Genomic DNA, 17090 nt, shown 5'->3' on the forward strand with positions numbered 1-17090 from the left:
CCAATCGTCTTTACAGCGGATGCTGTTTTCACTAACTTTCGACGCCGATATGGTGGTGTTTCTAAAGTTTGCGGGCCCGTAGAGGAAGCAAATTTTGGTTAATGCATGCATGTATTACAGAACATATCGGCATATCTTCATAGCTGGCTTGCTGTTGGTGCCGTGGCTTAATATAATGGTATATGCATAAATGAAGCGGTTCAATAGGCCGTTCTGATTGGTCTATTCCTGGACCAGTGGTTTTGGTTTGTGTCACACAACGACTAGAGGATGTCATCTGTTGGATCATAATGGATTGTTAACAAAGTGCCAACACAAAATGAAATTATGAATAACAAGCTAAGGTTTTATCGTGGCTCGTAGGCATGTTTTTTTCTTCTTCTTTTTCGGACAAGAAGAAAATGCATCGATCGAAATAGACACGACCCCAACTATATATAACGTGAAAAGTCTGAAAAATAATTATCTCAAAACATTTAACCAGAAACCTGGGGGAATTATAGAAGTGGTTCCAGATTAATAGACAGGATGCCGTTAATCATCATTTAGATATTAATCTTCGTTATCTTACGTCTAGAATTTCCTTTTTACGCTTTTTTTAAACTGCAATTTTTAATTGACTGTATCATAGCCCGGATACGTAAATAGCCTTATGACGATGTACCTAAACTATTCAGGCTAAACTCCTTGAAGACAAACTAATCCCTTCCTGAAGTTTTATCCAATTTCCCTTTCAATTTCCTTTCGTGTTGAGTATGATTGATTGCAGGCGCGTGTACATGTGCCGATTCATATTTCCAAAAAAGTTAATTATTCTAAAACGAACAGGCTGGTTTTATACAGTAAAATTCCGAAATTTAGCGAAATTTGGGGGATTTTTTTTTCGGATAGAAAATTTGCGTTTCAAAAATCTTCGGGTTTCTGTTTAGATGGGATACTGTAACCGATTTTTTTTTTATCATACAACAATATCACATAGTTAACTTGTCTAAACATAAAGGCCCGGTAAAACGAGGAAACATGTTTCTATAATTGTTTCCTCGTTTCTTGGAGACAAAAATTGCTCTCTTAGCAAAACTTAGAACATTGGGGAAACATGCACGCACTACGAATGTTTCTGTAAGCACGGTTTCCTCGTTTTGTCAGGCCTTAACGATATGAAACCCAGAACAAGTCCTACAGTCGCTCTGAGTATTCTCTAACACTGGCGTAAAACTGAACCTGACAACAGCCGCCCCTTCCCCTCGCAATAATCGGAAAACGAGAAAGGGAAGGGACGGCTTTACACAGGCTAGCTTAAAATAAAAAGCAAGCAGTACAATAGGGGCTTACAATCGGAAAAGTTCTATCTTTTTAAGAGCTATAACCAAATATAAGCCGGGGAGTGCTTATTTTCGGAAGGATTTTAGCGTCTGAGATTTTGGGGGCTTGTTTAAGAGATTTACCTGTGTAAGCGTATGGAGGCTGATTTAAAGCTATTTTCCGACCGGAAAGATATTGTTCTGTACGGAAACGTTTTCATAAAATAGCAGAACAAGATAAAATTAAATTAAATTTTTGCTCATTGATGAACGTGAATTAAATATAACTTGTGTACACAAAGCCAGCCAAGTTAAGATTACACATGTCGATTTTTTATTTTTATTATTGCTAGATCGTCGACCGCATACAGACATGGTTGATTGTACTAAGTTGAATAGCATGACAAAGCTGCTTAGGAAACGGAGTATAGGGCGGTTGATCCGATCCGATGCAGGTCAGTCTATTGTAGGAACATTTAGCTCCTAAAGCGTTCATACAAGACTGTGGCTACGGGCTTGGCACAGCCTAAGCCAGCTTTGTCTACCCCGTAGCCTGCGTAGCTAGCTGGCGGGAATTAGTTTGCAAATGCTTTGTTTCGGCGGCGGGGCCTCTAAGTAGTGCGACGAAGCAGCGAGGAGAATGAGAAGTAAAGCACTCGCGCGAAATTCCGCTAGCTACGCATGGTATCTACCCCGTCCCCTACCCCTCGTGTACTCAAGTCATAATATTCCTTCATGGTTGTCTGGTAGACTAATCTTAAAAAAAAATACTTGGACTACTGGCGCAGTTTAAATGAGTAGATACCGATACATTTCAGCTAAGATATTGTGGTAAACAAACAATCCCAACTGGAGAGAGGTGGCCGAGGTGGCTATTTATAAAGTACATTATCCTTCCTGCTTACTGACTGGCATTAAATTAACAAGCCATGGGATAACAACCCCAGGCGAAACACCCGTTACGTGTAGACCCAGAGTACAAACACAGTAAACTTAAAGCAATAAGTTCTAAACTAAGCACTCCTGTAGCACAGAATTGATTCAGTCACCAAGTAACCTGCCAAGCTTTCTATCCAGAGAGAGAGTAGCAATACTCCTGGCCGCTTCACGGTTACGAAAATCGAAAATAAGCGTCGGTCTGTTAAGTAACTCGGCTCCGAGTAGGCTTAGCTGCATATAATCCTAATGACATCATCAGGACCGAGTAGGCTTAGCTGCATATAATCCTAATGACATCATCAGGACAGCTAATAAACCTTCTAGTGGGCCGACACTAATTAAGTCAATAAAGAATGCTCTCCATTTGATTAGATCGACCAGTCGGATCAACTGTTGTAAAATGGACCGGCATTTTCCGATTAAACCGGGCCAACCGAGCGGAACGGCTACTACCATTTTGCATTCCTTTAGTTTGCCAAACTCTCGCTCGCACCTGTGAAAATCAAGTAGGGCCATGCGACAGTTTTTCACGCGTAACCAGCGGCGGATCCAGACCTTGAACTAAGGAGAAGGGGGGGGGGGGGATTTTTTGGGTGTATACCCCAAAAGAAATTTGACCGGGGAGTCATTAAAAATGTTTTTTACCAAAAATAAGGAGGGGCCCGCAACTAGATCCGCCTGAACTAGGGAAAGGGGGGGGGGGGGGGGGGGGCAGGCCACCCATGGTGCACGAAATAACCGTTGCATACTAATGGTAAACATTTGTCAACAATCAGCAACCCGACGTGACCAAAAGACATGGCTTTTACCATTTATAATACAGATTTCCAGTGATTGGTATTTCCTGATGGGATACTAGAAATGGGAGAAATAACAAATGGTACAGAATTTTCCGACCAACCGAAATGAAAGGACTACCTGAAAACGAATTCGAAGTCCATAATTTCCGAACGAATTTTTCGGAAAATTACCGTTCCATTTTGCTTTCCAGCGCTCTAAGGCTGAAGGACTAAAAAAATCGCGAGGAATCAGCGACCTAGCCATCTTGCTAATTTAATTTTGTTTTATTTCTTTTTAATTTTCTATTTTAAAACAAACTGGAAGCTAAAAATCTGAAATATAAAATTCAAAAAACTGGTTTGTAAGAAGGGAACGCGTGAATATGCATTAGAGGGACTTTTTTAAAAATTAATCTATGGGGAATAAATCTAGCATATCTACATAAAGATATATAACATAACCTTACAAATAAAAGGCTACCCATTACATGCTAAAAATACTGTACAGAAGAAAAAGCGATAAAAAACACATAGTGTCACTGAACAGGACAGATTTGACCAACGAACTTCTCTCAAAACTAAGTACCTGATGACAGTTTCAGTACATAAAGGACGAAGGATAACCCGAATAAGTTCATTGTGTCCAACAATTCAATTCTCCTCACTCACAGTATTTAAGATCTAGCTTGTATGTTAATTTTATTAGTCTGATGATGGTATAGTTTATACCGAAATATTACAATCTATTTATCAAGATCTTCATTTGTGGTCTGAATTGTTGGACACAATGAACTTATTCGGGTGATCCTTCGTCCTTTATGAACTTCTCTCAATGCGAAAAAACTTAAGGAGAATTCGTACGTTGATCAAATTAGGTGCTTCTGGTAGTCTGGTACCGCAACGTATTCATTCTGCACTTCATGCTTCGCCCGAAGTGAATCGATCTCAGGTCGGCGAATCTTCGCTGCCGACGACTGTGCCCGAGTCTTCTTGATCTTCCAGTACAACAAACCGAGCGTGACGGCCAACAAGACAACCGCGCCAGCCACCATTCCAATCAAGACCTCGGGGTACTGGAACCTACTTGACTTGTTTCCAGGCTTCTCGCGTCTATGACCACTGACTTCCGGGGTACCTGTTCAAAAAAGCGAACATGTAAGTTTTTTTTGTTGATAAAAACTAACGATAAAATGTAAAAATATTTAAAGAACTATACAAGAGTGATTAAAATCCAAACTTAAGTACATTAGAGACAATGAAACTATTTCTAAATCTATTAGTCTTAAAAACAGGGTAAAACTGGCGTGACTTTCTGAGGTTATAACTACTAAGATTCCGGAGAGAAAGAACTCAGAAAAAAATTCTGAGTTCACAGATGGGACTCGAACCCACGACCTTCCGTACACTAGTCGGACGCTCTAACCACTGAGCTACTGAGAAGTCTAATGGCGAGCAGTGGTCATTTGTGGGTGACACAACGACTGCATCGCGCAAATCACATTATGAAACGAAGAAGTCTTATATAATAATGATTCCTCTTTGGGCTTCCCCAGCACTTCCACTCTATAAAACCTTGGAAATCATCTTGAAAAAATTGGCTTAATTCTCAATTTTCCTTATTCCTACCCATCCTTGTTTCTTTTCGGAGTTTCTCCGATTTGAAGGCAATTTTATACATAACAAAATATGTCTGAATTTATGTTGACATCGCCCCCCTTTATGTGTTTAACCAAACTTGCAATTTTGGTACTCCCTGGTAACATATAAGGCCAGTTTGGTAGAGCCATGGAGTTTTGATTTTTATATCATTATTTAAAATGCTTTTCATTCGATTTGGGTAACATTGCTCTCATTTAGATCATCCTGGAAATAACATTTTTTCCGGAAAAATTCAAAAATAGTTCTGACAATCTGACAATCAAGACCAGTAATGGTCGATGATGATTTTACCGTTGCACTTACCATCTGAGGAATTTTTGTGCTTCTGTGATACATCTGGTTTGTCTGTTTAGCATAAAAAAGAAGAAAAGAAGTTCAAAGAATTGTTTTGTAGTGGGTAAAATGTTCAGCCAGGGATTTCGCCACCAAGTGCTTTTTTTTTTCGGCGGAGTGCTTTTGTTTCGGTCAACTCGAGCGGCGAAGCCGCAAGGGGATTGGCGAGGAGTCGAGTTAAGATCCCTCGCGGCTTCGCCACTCGCCCCATTCTCGTCCCCATAGTACTTTTCGCTTCTCATAGACGGCGGGGCCTTGGCACGAGAAACGAAGGGCTCGGAAGACACAGGATTTCCAGTCCTAGATTCTTGAACTTCCGGTGTTCATGTATCTAGTCGTGAGTTGTTTCTTTATACTGTGTGAGAGAGTCATTGGGTTTTTTACTTCCGTTAAGATTTCTTTGTCTCAAACAGCCAAACAAAATTTCGAATTAATTGAAAAATCCAAAGTCCCCAGAGCCCTTCGTTCCTCGTACCAGGGCCCTTTCAGCTAAGAGAACGAAAAGGGCTATGGGGACGAGAATGCACTCGCCCTCGCGGGTTTCGCCCGTGCTTTCACTCACACCCCCTAATCCCGCCAACTATTTAATATATATATATATATACGCAGGCTACAGCCTTTCCTGTTCGTTGTGGAGGTTCTTAATGAGTTTATCTACGCGTGTTCGTTGCAAATGTAGATTATTTTTAGGGCAGATTTAGGTCGCCTTTTATTGGGACCAACTATTTTAACCGTGGGTTTGATTGTTTGATTGATTGTTTTGTTTAAGTCTCCAAATTAAGCACTTTCCAACCATTTTCAGTTGAATGGTGGCGACTGTTAGGTTGTGCTTTGTTGTGATCAATCGTTCCTCTTTGGTTTGATTGGTTAAGTCTTTTTGTGTTCTATCGGGAAAATGAATCGTTTTCGGTTGATTTGGTTAAAATGGCAAACTGATTGCTTGCTTTCTTGATTGTTATTTATAATTATATATATAATAATAATAATAATAATAATAATAATAATAATAATAATAATAATAACCATGAATTATGATGATGAAGATGAATTATGATGATGACGATGATTATTATTATTATTTGGTTAATATATTGACTGTTTTCTATAGAACACGAAAAATATTGACCAACCCTACCAATGTCAGTCAGTCAGACAGTCGGTCAGTCAGTCAGTTAGCCATAAACGATTATAGTGGGTAAACGTTAACCTATCCTATAATCAAGAATATCTTATCCTGTGCGGTGTGGACTGGGCTTTAGGTGAATCATCAACTTAAAGTGCTACTATGATGAAATTTTCGATTTCCATTTTTTTACATTTTCGTGTACAATAAGACTTATTTACTCACCTTGCCAATTATCAATCCATTACGAAAATCAGAAGTCGTTTTATTTTAATGTTTATTTCTGATAATTTACGGCCGCCATTAAACAACCTTGTTCCAAGGCTTGGTTGCGAATAGGGAGAAAATGACGTCAACGGCTGCAAATACCTCACGGGTTGAAATTAGAATAACAATCAACATAGAAAATTGCACGAAAAACAAGCCCAAAGTTTTTGTTGCTTTTCGCGTGAGTTTCAATACATATTTTTGTTCTAATTTTAACCCGTGAGGTATTTGCAGCCTTTGACGTCATTTTCTCCCTATTCGCAACCAACCCTTGGAAAAGGTTGTTTAATGGCGGCCGTAAATTATTGGAAATAAACGTTAAAATAAAACGACTTCTGATGTTCGTAATGGATTGAAAATTGGCAAGGTGAGTGAGAAAGTCTTATTGTACTCGAAAATGTAAAAAAATGGAAATCGAAAATTTCATCATAGTAGCACTTTAAGTTAACCCGCGCGTGTTTACAGTGTTAGCGTTCCTTTGCGACTGATACTAATATACGAAGGCCAAGCACTCAGTCTTTGCTGACTATTGCAAAAGCAAAACCAAAGTAACCATCTGACTAATCACAACATTTACCTACCGTTCTGTTTATAAACTATGACGTATGCTTGCTCCTCGACGAAACCAAAGGAATTACCCACAATGCACGTGTACTTTCCTTCCTCTTTCTTTGTTACATTAACCAAAGTCAGTTTCGATCTATGGAAGTCAATCTTGTTACTGCTTTGCGGCAAAACTAAACGTTGGTTCCAGTCTTGCTTGTCCGGTTTCAAGACCTCATAGTGTGGATTTTCAATTGTACTGTTGGTTGAACCGTTTGAAGACAAAAACCATCGCAGCCACTGGAAATGTGGCATGGAATCACTTAACGCTTTGCACAGTAACGTGGCGTTTTCTCCTTCATAAACAGTGACGTTTTTTATAGGTAGGGTCACTGGCTTGGCCCGAATTCGTTCTGAAAGACGAAAGAGGACTAACGTAAATATATATACCTTATTATAGGAAATTAACGCGTCATGAAATTAACGCGAATTTCAAACATTCGCGTTCATTTAAGTCGCGTTAATTTTTGTTAACGTTAATTTCCGCACCGTTAATTAAGTGGAGCGTTAATTTCCATTATTTTGGCCCCAATTTCTCCTTTCAGTCCAGACGTTCTTAACTCCAAGGAAAAAGCATTATTTCATCTGCCACTATCATTGATACTGCGAAGAACGCTCAAAGTGGAAAAAGCACCACGAACATTGTTTTCGTTTAAAATTATACGCCTACAAGTGTTGAAATAAATTTGTTCCTGTTGTGTACGTCGCGTTAATTTCCTTCATTTTGAAATGTTACCCCATCTGTCGCGTTAATTTCCTTTATTGGTAAGTACTTTTTCCTTCAATTCGCGTTAATTTAAGTCGCGTTAATTTCAAATACCTTAATTAACACAAGCGTTAATTTCCTATAATAAGGTAATGTTAATATATAAACCGTAAAAGCCCTAACAGTGGCGCTCAGTTGTGGAAGAGATTACCCCGAGAAGTACGGCAAGCGACTTCTTGAAGCAATTTCAAGGCAAAGTTGAGTCGCTACAGTTTTTAAGTTTTTAAACGCGGCTTCCATGAATAGCACCGTCTATTGTTTTAAATTTTTATTATGTTGTACTTATAGGTAGGTACTTACTAGTTATAAGTAGTTTTGTCAAAAAAGGCTGATAGAAATACCGTGTCAAAATAAAGTTATCTTATCTTATCTTATCTTGAGCCGCCACTCTCTTTATAATTAACCCCCCTCTTTTAAGAGAGGGGAGAGCCCCCTTTCCTAGATGGTAGACCATGACATTAAATAACAAGATTACACTTAAAAAAAATATTCATCCACCGCATTAACTTGCTGTTTTACAATTTTTCGAAAATACATTGAAAAGCCCACTTTGTTTTCTTTTTATGCATCTTAACAGATATATGATTTGAAATACGCCCCCTCCTCTTATTTCTGTTTCAATCCCTTCTCCATGCCGTGTGGATCAGTTTATCGTTTTTTACTTAGTCGATCAACGAAACCAACCGAAAATGGATTTTTGCCAAGAGAATACGAAACATAAAATTTACCAGCCTAAGATGGTGGGCCTCAATAGAACACGACCTTAATGTACCCTCACTTTTTGAGAGCTGTACAATTTTTTTCCTATTTTTTGTATTCATAGTTCCTTTTGAAATTTGTAATTTAATTGTAGTCTTAATTAACTCAAGACTGGACGCCTAAAAAAGGCTGGACTCCTGTCGAAATTTTGTTAAAAGAAGCAGCTAACAAGCACATTCATTCATGTTATAACTAAGTTCGTTATACGCAAAAGGAAATCAAAAATGAGAGGAAACATAGACACGAGAAAATGGGAGAGACTTTTAAATCTCTTATACAAACAAGGGGGAAAGGGAGGCGGGCTGCTTGTAGTGAAATAAGAACCGTATTCTTACGGCGAACATCCACTTCATAAGTATGGTTGATCCACCCATACGCGTTGCTCACGTTACAAGTGTACTTCCCAGTGTCAGTCGGTACCAAGTCTTTCATAGAAAGCAGGAGTGTCCACGGTCTCAAATGAAGCCTTCTTCCACCTATCCGATGCTGAAACAATGCCCCATCTTTGTACCATCTTACTGTGGGACGGGGATATCCATCGGCAGAACAGTCGAGTTTCACTGAGTTGCCGACGGGAAATGCGAGGTTGTTGCGTGCTAGTCTATGTGATGGTACTGTGAATCTCGGAGCAGCTAACAAGCAGATAATAACCGGGATTAGAAAAGCTAGGCGTGGTATATTGTAGGCTCGATTTCCAGCCGATTTTTGGAAAAAATGAACCTGCGCTCCTCCCCCCGAAGGGGGAGGAACAAAGACCGGAATCCAGAGAGCGGCGGGAATCGAGCCTAGGTCTATTGTGAATCTGTGCATTTGATTGGCTGTGTGTAAGACTGCGAGCTCAAGCGAATTGACGGAAGACATTAAATCATAGTTAACAAATCTAGAACTGGGAAGGGGTCGGGGGATTCCAGGCCCCGACTTTTAGGTTTAAAACTAAGGTCCGAATTGAAGGGACGAAAAAAAAATCAGTTTAGGTAGTCTTTGCACCCAACCTGTATGTCAGTTTGGGGGGTCCACTTCAGCGCTAACATTTCTTTGCAAAACGTTCAATTATAAAATAATTTAAATAGAAATTAGAGAGCATTAATCTTACCTGGCTTTAAATTTGGGTCCGTCGTTGGACCTAAGAAAACGAATCAAGTTAATTGAACCCATAGTGGCGAAATAACTTGTCGTGAAAAATACTCTAGCCTGCCGCCTATACACATAACGGACTACAACAATTTCTCCCAAGTTACTCTCTGTAACGGTATTTTTTTAGAACCTCAACTAACGACTGTTGATTGTGAAAACACTGAAAGCAGGGAGTTATATAATGGAAGTATATAATTTAGTATAATGGAACAGTGGCGATGGACCCGAACTTAAGTCAGAGAAGTCGAAAATTTGTCAACGTTGCACGCTGTGAGCGAATAGTCAACTAGGTGCAGCGGAGTCGACTTTCGCTCATAAAAAACGAGGGCGAGTGTTCTAATTGTTTAAGCGCTAGCAGACACTCTAAAGGATTGCATGCAGCTCAAAACCTACAATTTAATGTATTTTTACTGACGCTAAAATTCAAGAATATGTTTTCCTTTTTTCCAACGTGCGCGCGATCATGTTCTAATTACCTACTAGAAGATGGTTTTCCATGTTCTATAAGAATAAAATAATGCACGCTTGAGGTCTAGAAAAGCTGCTAGTGGATGCCCGAGCCGTTAGGCGAGGGCATTCAGCTGCTTTTCTAGACCTCAAAAGTGCATTTTTTTCTTATAGGACATAGGAAAACCATCTTCTAGTGGGTTTAGAATATAGCATTTAAAAGAGCACAGAACTTACAAGACTAAGTCGCAGGCGAGTGTTTCGCCAGCTTTTTCGAGTTCTCCCAAACTTCAACTAGTGTTTCTACAACTTGATAGAAACACAGAAATAAACGTTCTCTACTTAGTATAGAAAACGCTGCGAGGAAAAGAAAGGAAGATCATTCTAAATTTAAATTTTCTTAACTTCTAACAAATGTTAACTTACTTCGAACAAGAAGCTGCAAAGTATACTCATTTCTGCCGCAGTCATTCACAGCTACACAAGTGAAAAAGCCAGCGTCTTCTTTTTCAGCCTTCTTTATCTTTAAGTATTTGTTGGCTTTGATTCTCATCCGTTGATGGTCTGATGGATGTAGTGTCTTGTTGTTCCTTAGCCAGTAAGTGGACACGTCTTTGTCTTTAACCTGGCAAATGAGTTTTACATCATTTCCTGCAATGACCTCAACTACCCTTGTCTGGTTTCCCGTGTTTTCTTGGATTTCAGGAACTGAAAGAAACGAGGCGAAATATGTTTAGCAAACCAAGTAATCAACTTTATTTGATACAAAACAAAAGGACCCATTGTGGAGTCGATAAACTTTCTTTCATTGTCACTACAACACTGACGTTTTCAGGGAGGTTACTATCACGAGCTTGACTTTGAAAAGTCAAAACCAAAAAAACATATTTACATTGATGAAAACCTAAAAATAATAGTTTATAGTTTTGTTAAGCCCGGGCCAAACGAGAATGGGAGTTCAGTTGATGAGAGTTCAAACTCTCGCTCTCGTTTGGCATGAAAATCGCATGCATTCTCATCGACTCTTAACGTGCTCAAATTTTTTTTGAGAGTCGAAAAGAGTTTGACGAACTCTCGTTCTTGTTTGGCCTGAGTTGATGATAGTCGATGGGAGTTGACGAAAACTCGCATGAGAGTCAACTGTCATCAACTCTCATCCTCGTTTTGCTCGGGCTTTTAAAATTGTGAGTAGAACCCCGGAAACTTCAACACTGAAGGGAAACCAAAAACAGTTCGAGTTAGCGGAGTTTCGAGTTATCGGGGTCGAGTGAATATTTAATTTGCTAAGTAAATAATTGATAGTTTATCGGCGATTTTTCAGCACTCCAGGACACAGTACAGTGCAAATTAAACTTTTCTCGTCAGAAATTCTTACACCAGGAAAAGTCATAAGGACACATACATTTTTATGATAAGGGTGAAAATGACTTTCAGATACGTGATCTATTCGATTTCTTAATTAAAATCCAATTGCTGTAGTGTTCGTTTTAGTGTTTAATGCCAATTACCTTATTGTTACTAATTTTCGCGGGAACTTAATTTCGCGAAAATGGAACAGGCATATTTCGCGAGACTTAAATTTCGCGATTTGGCCATAAAATACGTTTAAAGTTACTAAATTTCGCGAAAATTTTCAAAATACTGGTCTGAATAAACAAGCAGTTGGTCTCAAAATTGGCACAACTTATTTCAATTTTCCACAGCAATAGTTTCCAACGACACTGAATAAGACTATCTAACCAAACGATACTTAAAAACAGTTTGACATGTTCTTTTATAAAAAGTAGAGCTAGTTTGACGACTGTACCAAGATAATTATGTAGCAAACTGACCATAACGTTGATTAATTATAACAAATTATATACAAAGGTATTAAAGTTCGCGTCGTTATTTTTCGCGAGAATCTTTTTTCGTGGGTCTTAAATTTCGCGATTTTTTGAAAATCGCAAAATTAAGTCCCGCGAAAATAAGTAACAAAGACGAGCTAATGGGATACACTTCAATGGGCGTCCGTGTGAGCTGCAAGAACCAGAATTCGATTCATCGGGGTAAATTGGACCCACATTTTGATCAAGGGAAACGAAATCTAGTTCGAATTAGCGGGGTTTTCGTGTTATCCGAGTTCGAGTTTACCGAGTATAAATGACTGAAAAGTGGGGTAAAATCCAAGGGAAATGGAAGTTTGTTTGAGTTAGCGGGGTAGTTCGAGTTAACCGAGTTCGAGTTACCAGGGTTCTACTGTATATACTAGTGGAGGGGGACAGGGGGCGGGAGCCCGGGAGAAAAGGGGCGGGAAGCGGGAGGAGAGAGGGCGAGAGGCGGGATTCTTAAGGTGGCGGGAACCGGGAGAAAACGAGTGAAATTTCGTAACATTTCATTATATTTCGCAATAGACATGGAGCAAACAGGAGAGAACAGCTTAGAAAAGGGGCGGGAGGCGGGAGTAGAAGGTACGGGAAGCGGGAGGTTCAGACCCCCCTGTCCCCCCCCCCCCCCATACTAGTCCACGGAAGCTATTTCTTGGGCGCTTATTACAAGAGGACCCAAGAGGCACAACTGCTGCTGAAAACCCCCTATTGAGGGGCCCCCTTGGGAGCAGAAAGTGTGTCCATTTGGGGGGAGGCGTCCAGTTTGCAATCTCCCGCGTGCATCCATAACTCGATGGGTCACCATTGCATTGACTTTAAATTTTATTTGTTTCTCTTTTCGCGAAGGATTGCGCGCATCACACGTTTTATCAACGGCTCATTTGAGACTAATGAACGGGTTTTCCCGAAACGTCTCTCTGTTTTTCAAGAAGGCTATTTAGCACTTTTTGAATACAGTCAACTCTCTATTAACGGACACCTCTATATAATAAGACATCTCCATAAGAAGGACACCTGGTGATGGTCCCTGTCGTTTTTCAGTCATTTTACTGTAACCAAACTCCCTATAAGACGGACACCTCTCTAAGACAGACAACGGACACTTTGAAATCATTAACGGACACTTGAGAAGTGTTTTTAATCATGTGTTATTAGTGAAAATGCTTCCAAACCTCGTACAGCCCTAAAGCAAAGTTAGTCAGCGCCCTAAGGATACGTGTACACGACGCTTTAACGGGTTACTTCTCTGCTTACCTGTATGGACACTAAAGAGGTCGTTTTCTACTTACAGTTTGTAGAAGCTCTTAATTTTTGCTTTAACCAGCAAATACGGTCCTTTAATTATTTTAGTCTTGTTGCAGTTAGCAAAGGTTTGTTGCATTGTGCAGAGGTTTAGCTTTATGATCTCAGAATTACTGGTGTCATGTTACCTCGACTCTCTACAGAGCGGACACCTCTCTAAGACGGACAGCTGCGACCGGTCCCGAAGGTGTCCGTCTTAGAGAGAGTTGACACCCGACGTTACTCATCGAACCAAATCGAACGTTTGATTGATCGAACTCTGTGTCTGACCTGTAATTTGGAGCCGGCAGGGAAAAAAGGCTTTGTGACTCGTATTTCGTTACTTTTCCCTCGGTCTTCATTCTACCCTTGGTTTGCAGTCCGCAGTCTCCTTTTTACTCCCGGTCTGCAGTCTGCAGTCTGCAGCCCGCAGCCTGCGTTTTACATTATCTGAGTATCAGGCTTTTCTAAGCCCCCCCCCCCTCCCCTTAGGAAGGCCTGATACCGGCTCAGGTTACGTTTTACACCGACCGATGAGTTAATAATTGTATTATTCATTTTAATAGCACAGCGCACACAAACAACCCATCTTGAAAAAATTAGCAAGTTTTTACAAGTTTGTCGATCGTAATCCGTTTTAATCTTCGTCAGTTGAAACCATCCTTGTTTATTTTTGCGTTTTTATCACTTCTTTGTTGTTTTTCTATGTTAGACAGCTATTATTATGAGATTCAAAACACGACTCTTGTAAAATGAATAGTTGCGGAAACGGAAAGGCGTGACGATATGGTATCGCTATTGCATTTCCGGTCAAATGTCATTTCCGGCTATTTACACCAACTGATTTTTAGAATTTACTCATAGTTTTCCTTGACATCGATCGAGAGGAGTCCTTGCCGATTTTTATATAGTATATTGTACAGCGTGGTACATTGTTCATTTTTATAACACAAAATATTTCAATATGCTTCGGATTCAAAACAATTCTTGCAAAATGAATAGCTGCGGAAACGGAAAGGCGTGACGATATGGTATTGTTATTGCACTTCCGGTAAAAAGTTCAGCCATTTATTGAGTTTTCTTTCATTTCACAAGTTTTGTTTTCTCGTGTAAGCTATGCAATAAAAAGCTCCATTGACAAGTTTTTTTGGAAGTCGCAAAATCCTGAAGCGTTTAATACAGATTTGACAAATCCTCCTTGTTGAGCCGTCCGTCCACACGAGCAAGTTTTGCCATTTGACAAGTTCTTTTTCTCCTATTTAAAAGACTGGCACACCAGTTTTTGAACAAGGGAACTTAAAAAGCTTGCCATATTATATTGTCTACATTTTGTTATGCACAAGAGCAAACTGTAACGACCAAAGACCGAATACCCCTCGAAAACGAAGCCCCTTCTTCGTTTTCTAGACACCCGTGACCCGTCAGGCAAACGGTTTAATTGTCCTTTTATGTTACCAGAGAACTGGCAAGTTGGCTCGAAATTTCAACAGACAAATCCAATATTTATTATTTATTTACTCTCTGTCGGCAACCGACTGTGACGAGGCCAAAACTTTAATTTACGACAGATAAATAAATGAAGAGCCGGATCCTTGCAAATTACCGATGAAGGTGCAACTATCCTCGTATAAGTGAAAAACATGTACCCAGTATACCCAACATTTCCCCTCAAAATCATGAAAAATACCAAAATTTGGAAAAACACAGCATACTTTATACCTATTAAAGGCCCGATTTTAGCGTAAAATACTGTATACCCAATTTAAAATCCCCCTCTATACCGTATACCTAAAAACCCTGGCCGACCATGATTACTGTTTATAGGAGGAGGAACAAAGACCGGGCTCGAGAGAGCGGCCGAAATCGAGTCTACAATCCTCGCTACGCAGAAATTTTCGACAGTCAAGCCATAAGCTATCTTATATAGTGAGTTTAAAAATACAGGCCTCACTCTGGCGGTGGTTACGGTAGCTTTTACTGATCAGTCGAAATACAGTCAGTAGAAACTAAATATAGCAACTACAGTAGAACCCCGATAACTCGAACTCGGATAACTCGAACAACCCCCGCTAACTCGAACAAACTTCCATTTCCCTTGGATTTGATCCCACTTTTCAGTCATTTCTACTCGGTTAACTCGAACTCGGATAACTCGAAAACCCCGCTAACTCGAACTAAATTTCGTTTCCCTTGATCAAAATTTGGGTCAAATTTACCCCGATAACTCGAATTCTGGTTCTGGCAACTCGCCACGGATGCCCATTGAAATATTCCATCAGCTCTTCCTGTCGTGTATTTGGATTTAATTTTATAAAACGAACACTGCAGCAATTAAATTTTAATTGATCAACGAACAGATCACGTATTTGACATAAAAATGTATGATCGTGTAAGAGTTTCTGACGAGATAAGTTTAATTTGCACTGTACTGTGCACTGAAGTGCTAAAAATCAGTAAAATTTCAATTATTCAAAATGGCAAATTGAATATTTATTAGTCGACCCCGATAACTCGAAATCCCGCTAACTCGAACTGTTTTTCGTTTCCCTTCAGAGTTCGAGTTATCGGGGTTCCACTGTATAAAAAGGTTCAACTGAAGAGTCGCTCTAACCTGAGCATGGATTGGACCTTGCTTCGCTGAATGTTAGAACGACGAGGAGGAGAACCAACAACGCTTTCGGCAAGAAACGAAGCATCATCGCTCAAGAATTGGTTTCCTGTTTTGACAGATCCCGCTTCAGTGAACAGTCGTCAGCTGAGTCGTCTGCTGCCTTCCTGAGTCCTGCTGGGAATAATGGCAGGGTTCATTTAGTGTCAAATTACAGACTTACATTTTCTCTTTTTATTTAGCTTTATTTGCTGATTTTCAAACAAAAATCAGCGTAGTACAAGAAACGACAGCAGCTAAGCTTTGTTTACTCTAGTATTGCTTTGAACCGAAGTAGCACAACAGTTTCTTTTAGCACTAATTTCCTGTTTCGGTTTCGCGGTCTCTTCATTTTATGCTATTCTCTATTTGCTACAAGAGTACCCAGGCACCTACTGTTCCAGAATTAAACTTGTTAAAATAGGAAAAGTTTCTGAATAGCAACAGTTCATATTATCGCACGTGCGCGCGGATCAAAACTATCAATCATTAGCAGTAGTTTGAAGCCCGAAATAGAACCTTAAGGGTAGATTTAGAGTGTTCAGTTATCTAGCAAGCTGTGCAGTTTACTAACCTACCTGTGAAACTGAATGAAGTCTGTAATTTAGTGTCAGCGCGGAAGTTTACCTCTCACGTCTCTGACGGAGTGTACTGAAATCGCAATGGCATTTGCATGCAAATTTGACAAGCACGTACTGTTCGCACACCGGAAGTTGGCAGCTGCCAGGAGATGTTGGAACTTCCATTTTATGCTGACCCTTCATCAGTGTTCTCGACCTTTTAGGCTGCTTAAGATATGCAGAGTAAACATCACAGCATAATGCATCACACCCGGGGGGGGGGGGGGCTACTCAAAAACGCTTTGTACGGGGAGGCTCCGACCCGAAGTCCAACCCCTTACTCTATTATATACCATTTTGACAGAAAAGGCACCCCTTTCGTATACCTTTTACTGAAAAAAGGTACCCCTTTCACATAGCTAAAGGACCTGGCATTTACCAAAAACAGGAAGTCTTGTTGTTATTTTTATGTAGCGTTTACTAAATTAAAATGATACAGCCATAATGTGTGTATGTTCGAAATATTTTAATTGAAGGTTCTTTTAAATACCTAAATTACCGATATCCCTTCCCTTTCATATACCTAAATCCCTACCCTTTCATATACCTGAAACATCAAAAAGG

At 39.8% G+C, this 17090-nt stretch overlaps 1 protein-coding gene across 3 annotated transcripts; it reads right to left on the minus strand.

Annotated features, from left to right (window-relative positions):
• Nucleotides 1–2511: 2511 nt before the first annotated feature.
• On the minus strand, nt 2512–16731 carry LOC144643325 (fibroblast growth factor receptor-like 1). 3 transcript variants are annotated; one of them, XM_078502535.1, is made up of 8 exons: nt 16494–16731; nt 15871–16044; nt 10537–10818; nt 9623–9652; nt 8865–9161; nt 6983–7357; nt 4982–5023; nt 2512–4154 (listed from the first exon to the last, which is right to left on the minus strand). In XM_078502535.1, exons 2-8 carry the CDS (start codon nt 15956–15958, stop codon nt 3886–3888), a joined length of 1383 nt encoding a protein of 460 aa, XP_078358661.1. In that variant the 5' UTR covers nt 15959–16044; nt 16494–16731; the 3' UTR covers nt 2512–3885. The 3 variants fall into 3 exon arrangements, with proteins under 3 accessions (XP_078358661.1, XP_078358660.1, XP_078358662.1); XM_078502534.1 differs by having other exon boundaries at nt 15871–16041; nt 16485–16731; XM_078502536.1 differs by having other exon boundaries at nt 16485–16731.
• Nucleotides 16732–17090: the final 359 nt, after the last annotated feature.

This window comes from Oculina patagonica, chromosome 2 (genome assembly GCF_052425735.1).
Source record: "Oculina patagonica isolate OP01 chromosome 2, crgOcupat, whole genome shotgun sequence".
Taxonomy (NCBI): Eukaryota; Metazoa; Cnidaria; class Anthozoa; order Scleractinia; family Oculinidae; genus Oculina; species Oculina patagonica.

Bases quoted from the DNA above. Each gene is read 5' to 3' on its own strand.
- LOC144643325 (XM_078502535.1), bottom strand. From the start codon at position 15,958: ATGATGCTTCGTTTCTTGCCGAAAGCGTTGTTGGTTCTCCTCCTCGTC. The intron at 10,819-15,870 runs GTTAGAGCGACT...CGTTTCTTTCAG, and splicing joins AAGGTCCAATCCATGCTCAG to TTCCTGAAATCCAAGAAAAC. The intron at 9,162-9,622 runs GTAAGATTAATG...TCTGCTTGTTAG, and splicing joins GGACCCAAATTTAAAGCCAG to CTGCTCCGAGATTCACAGTA.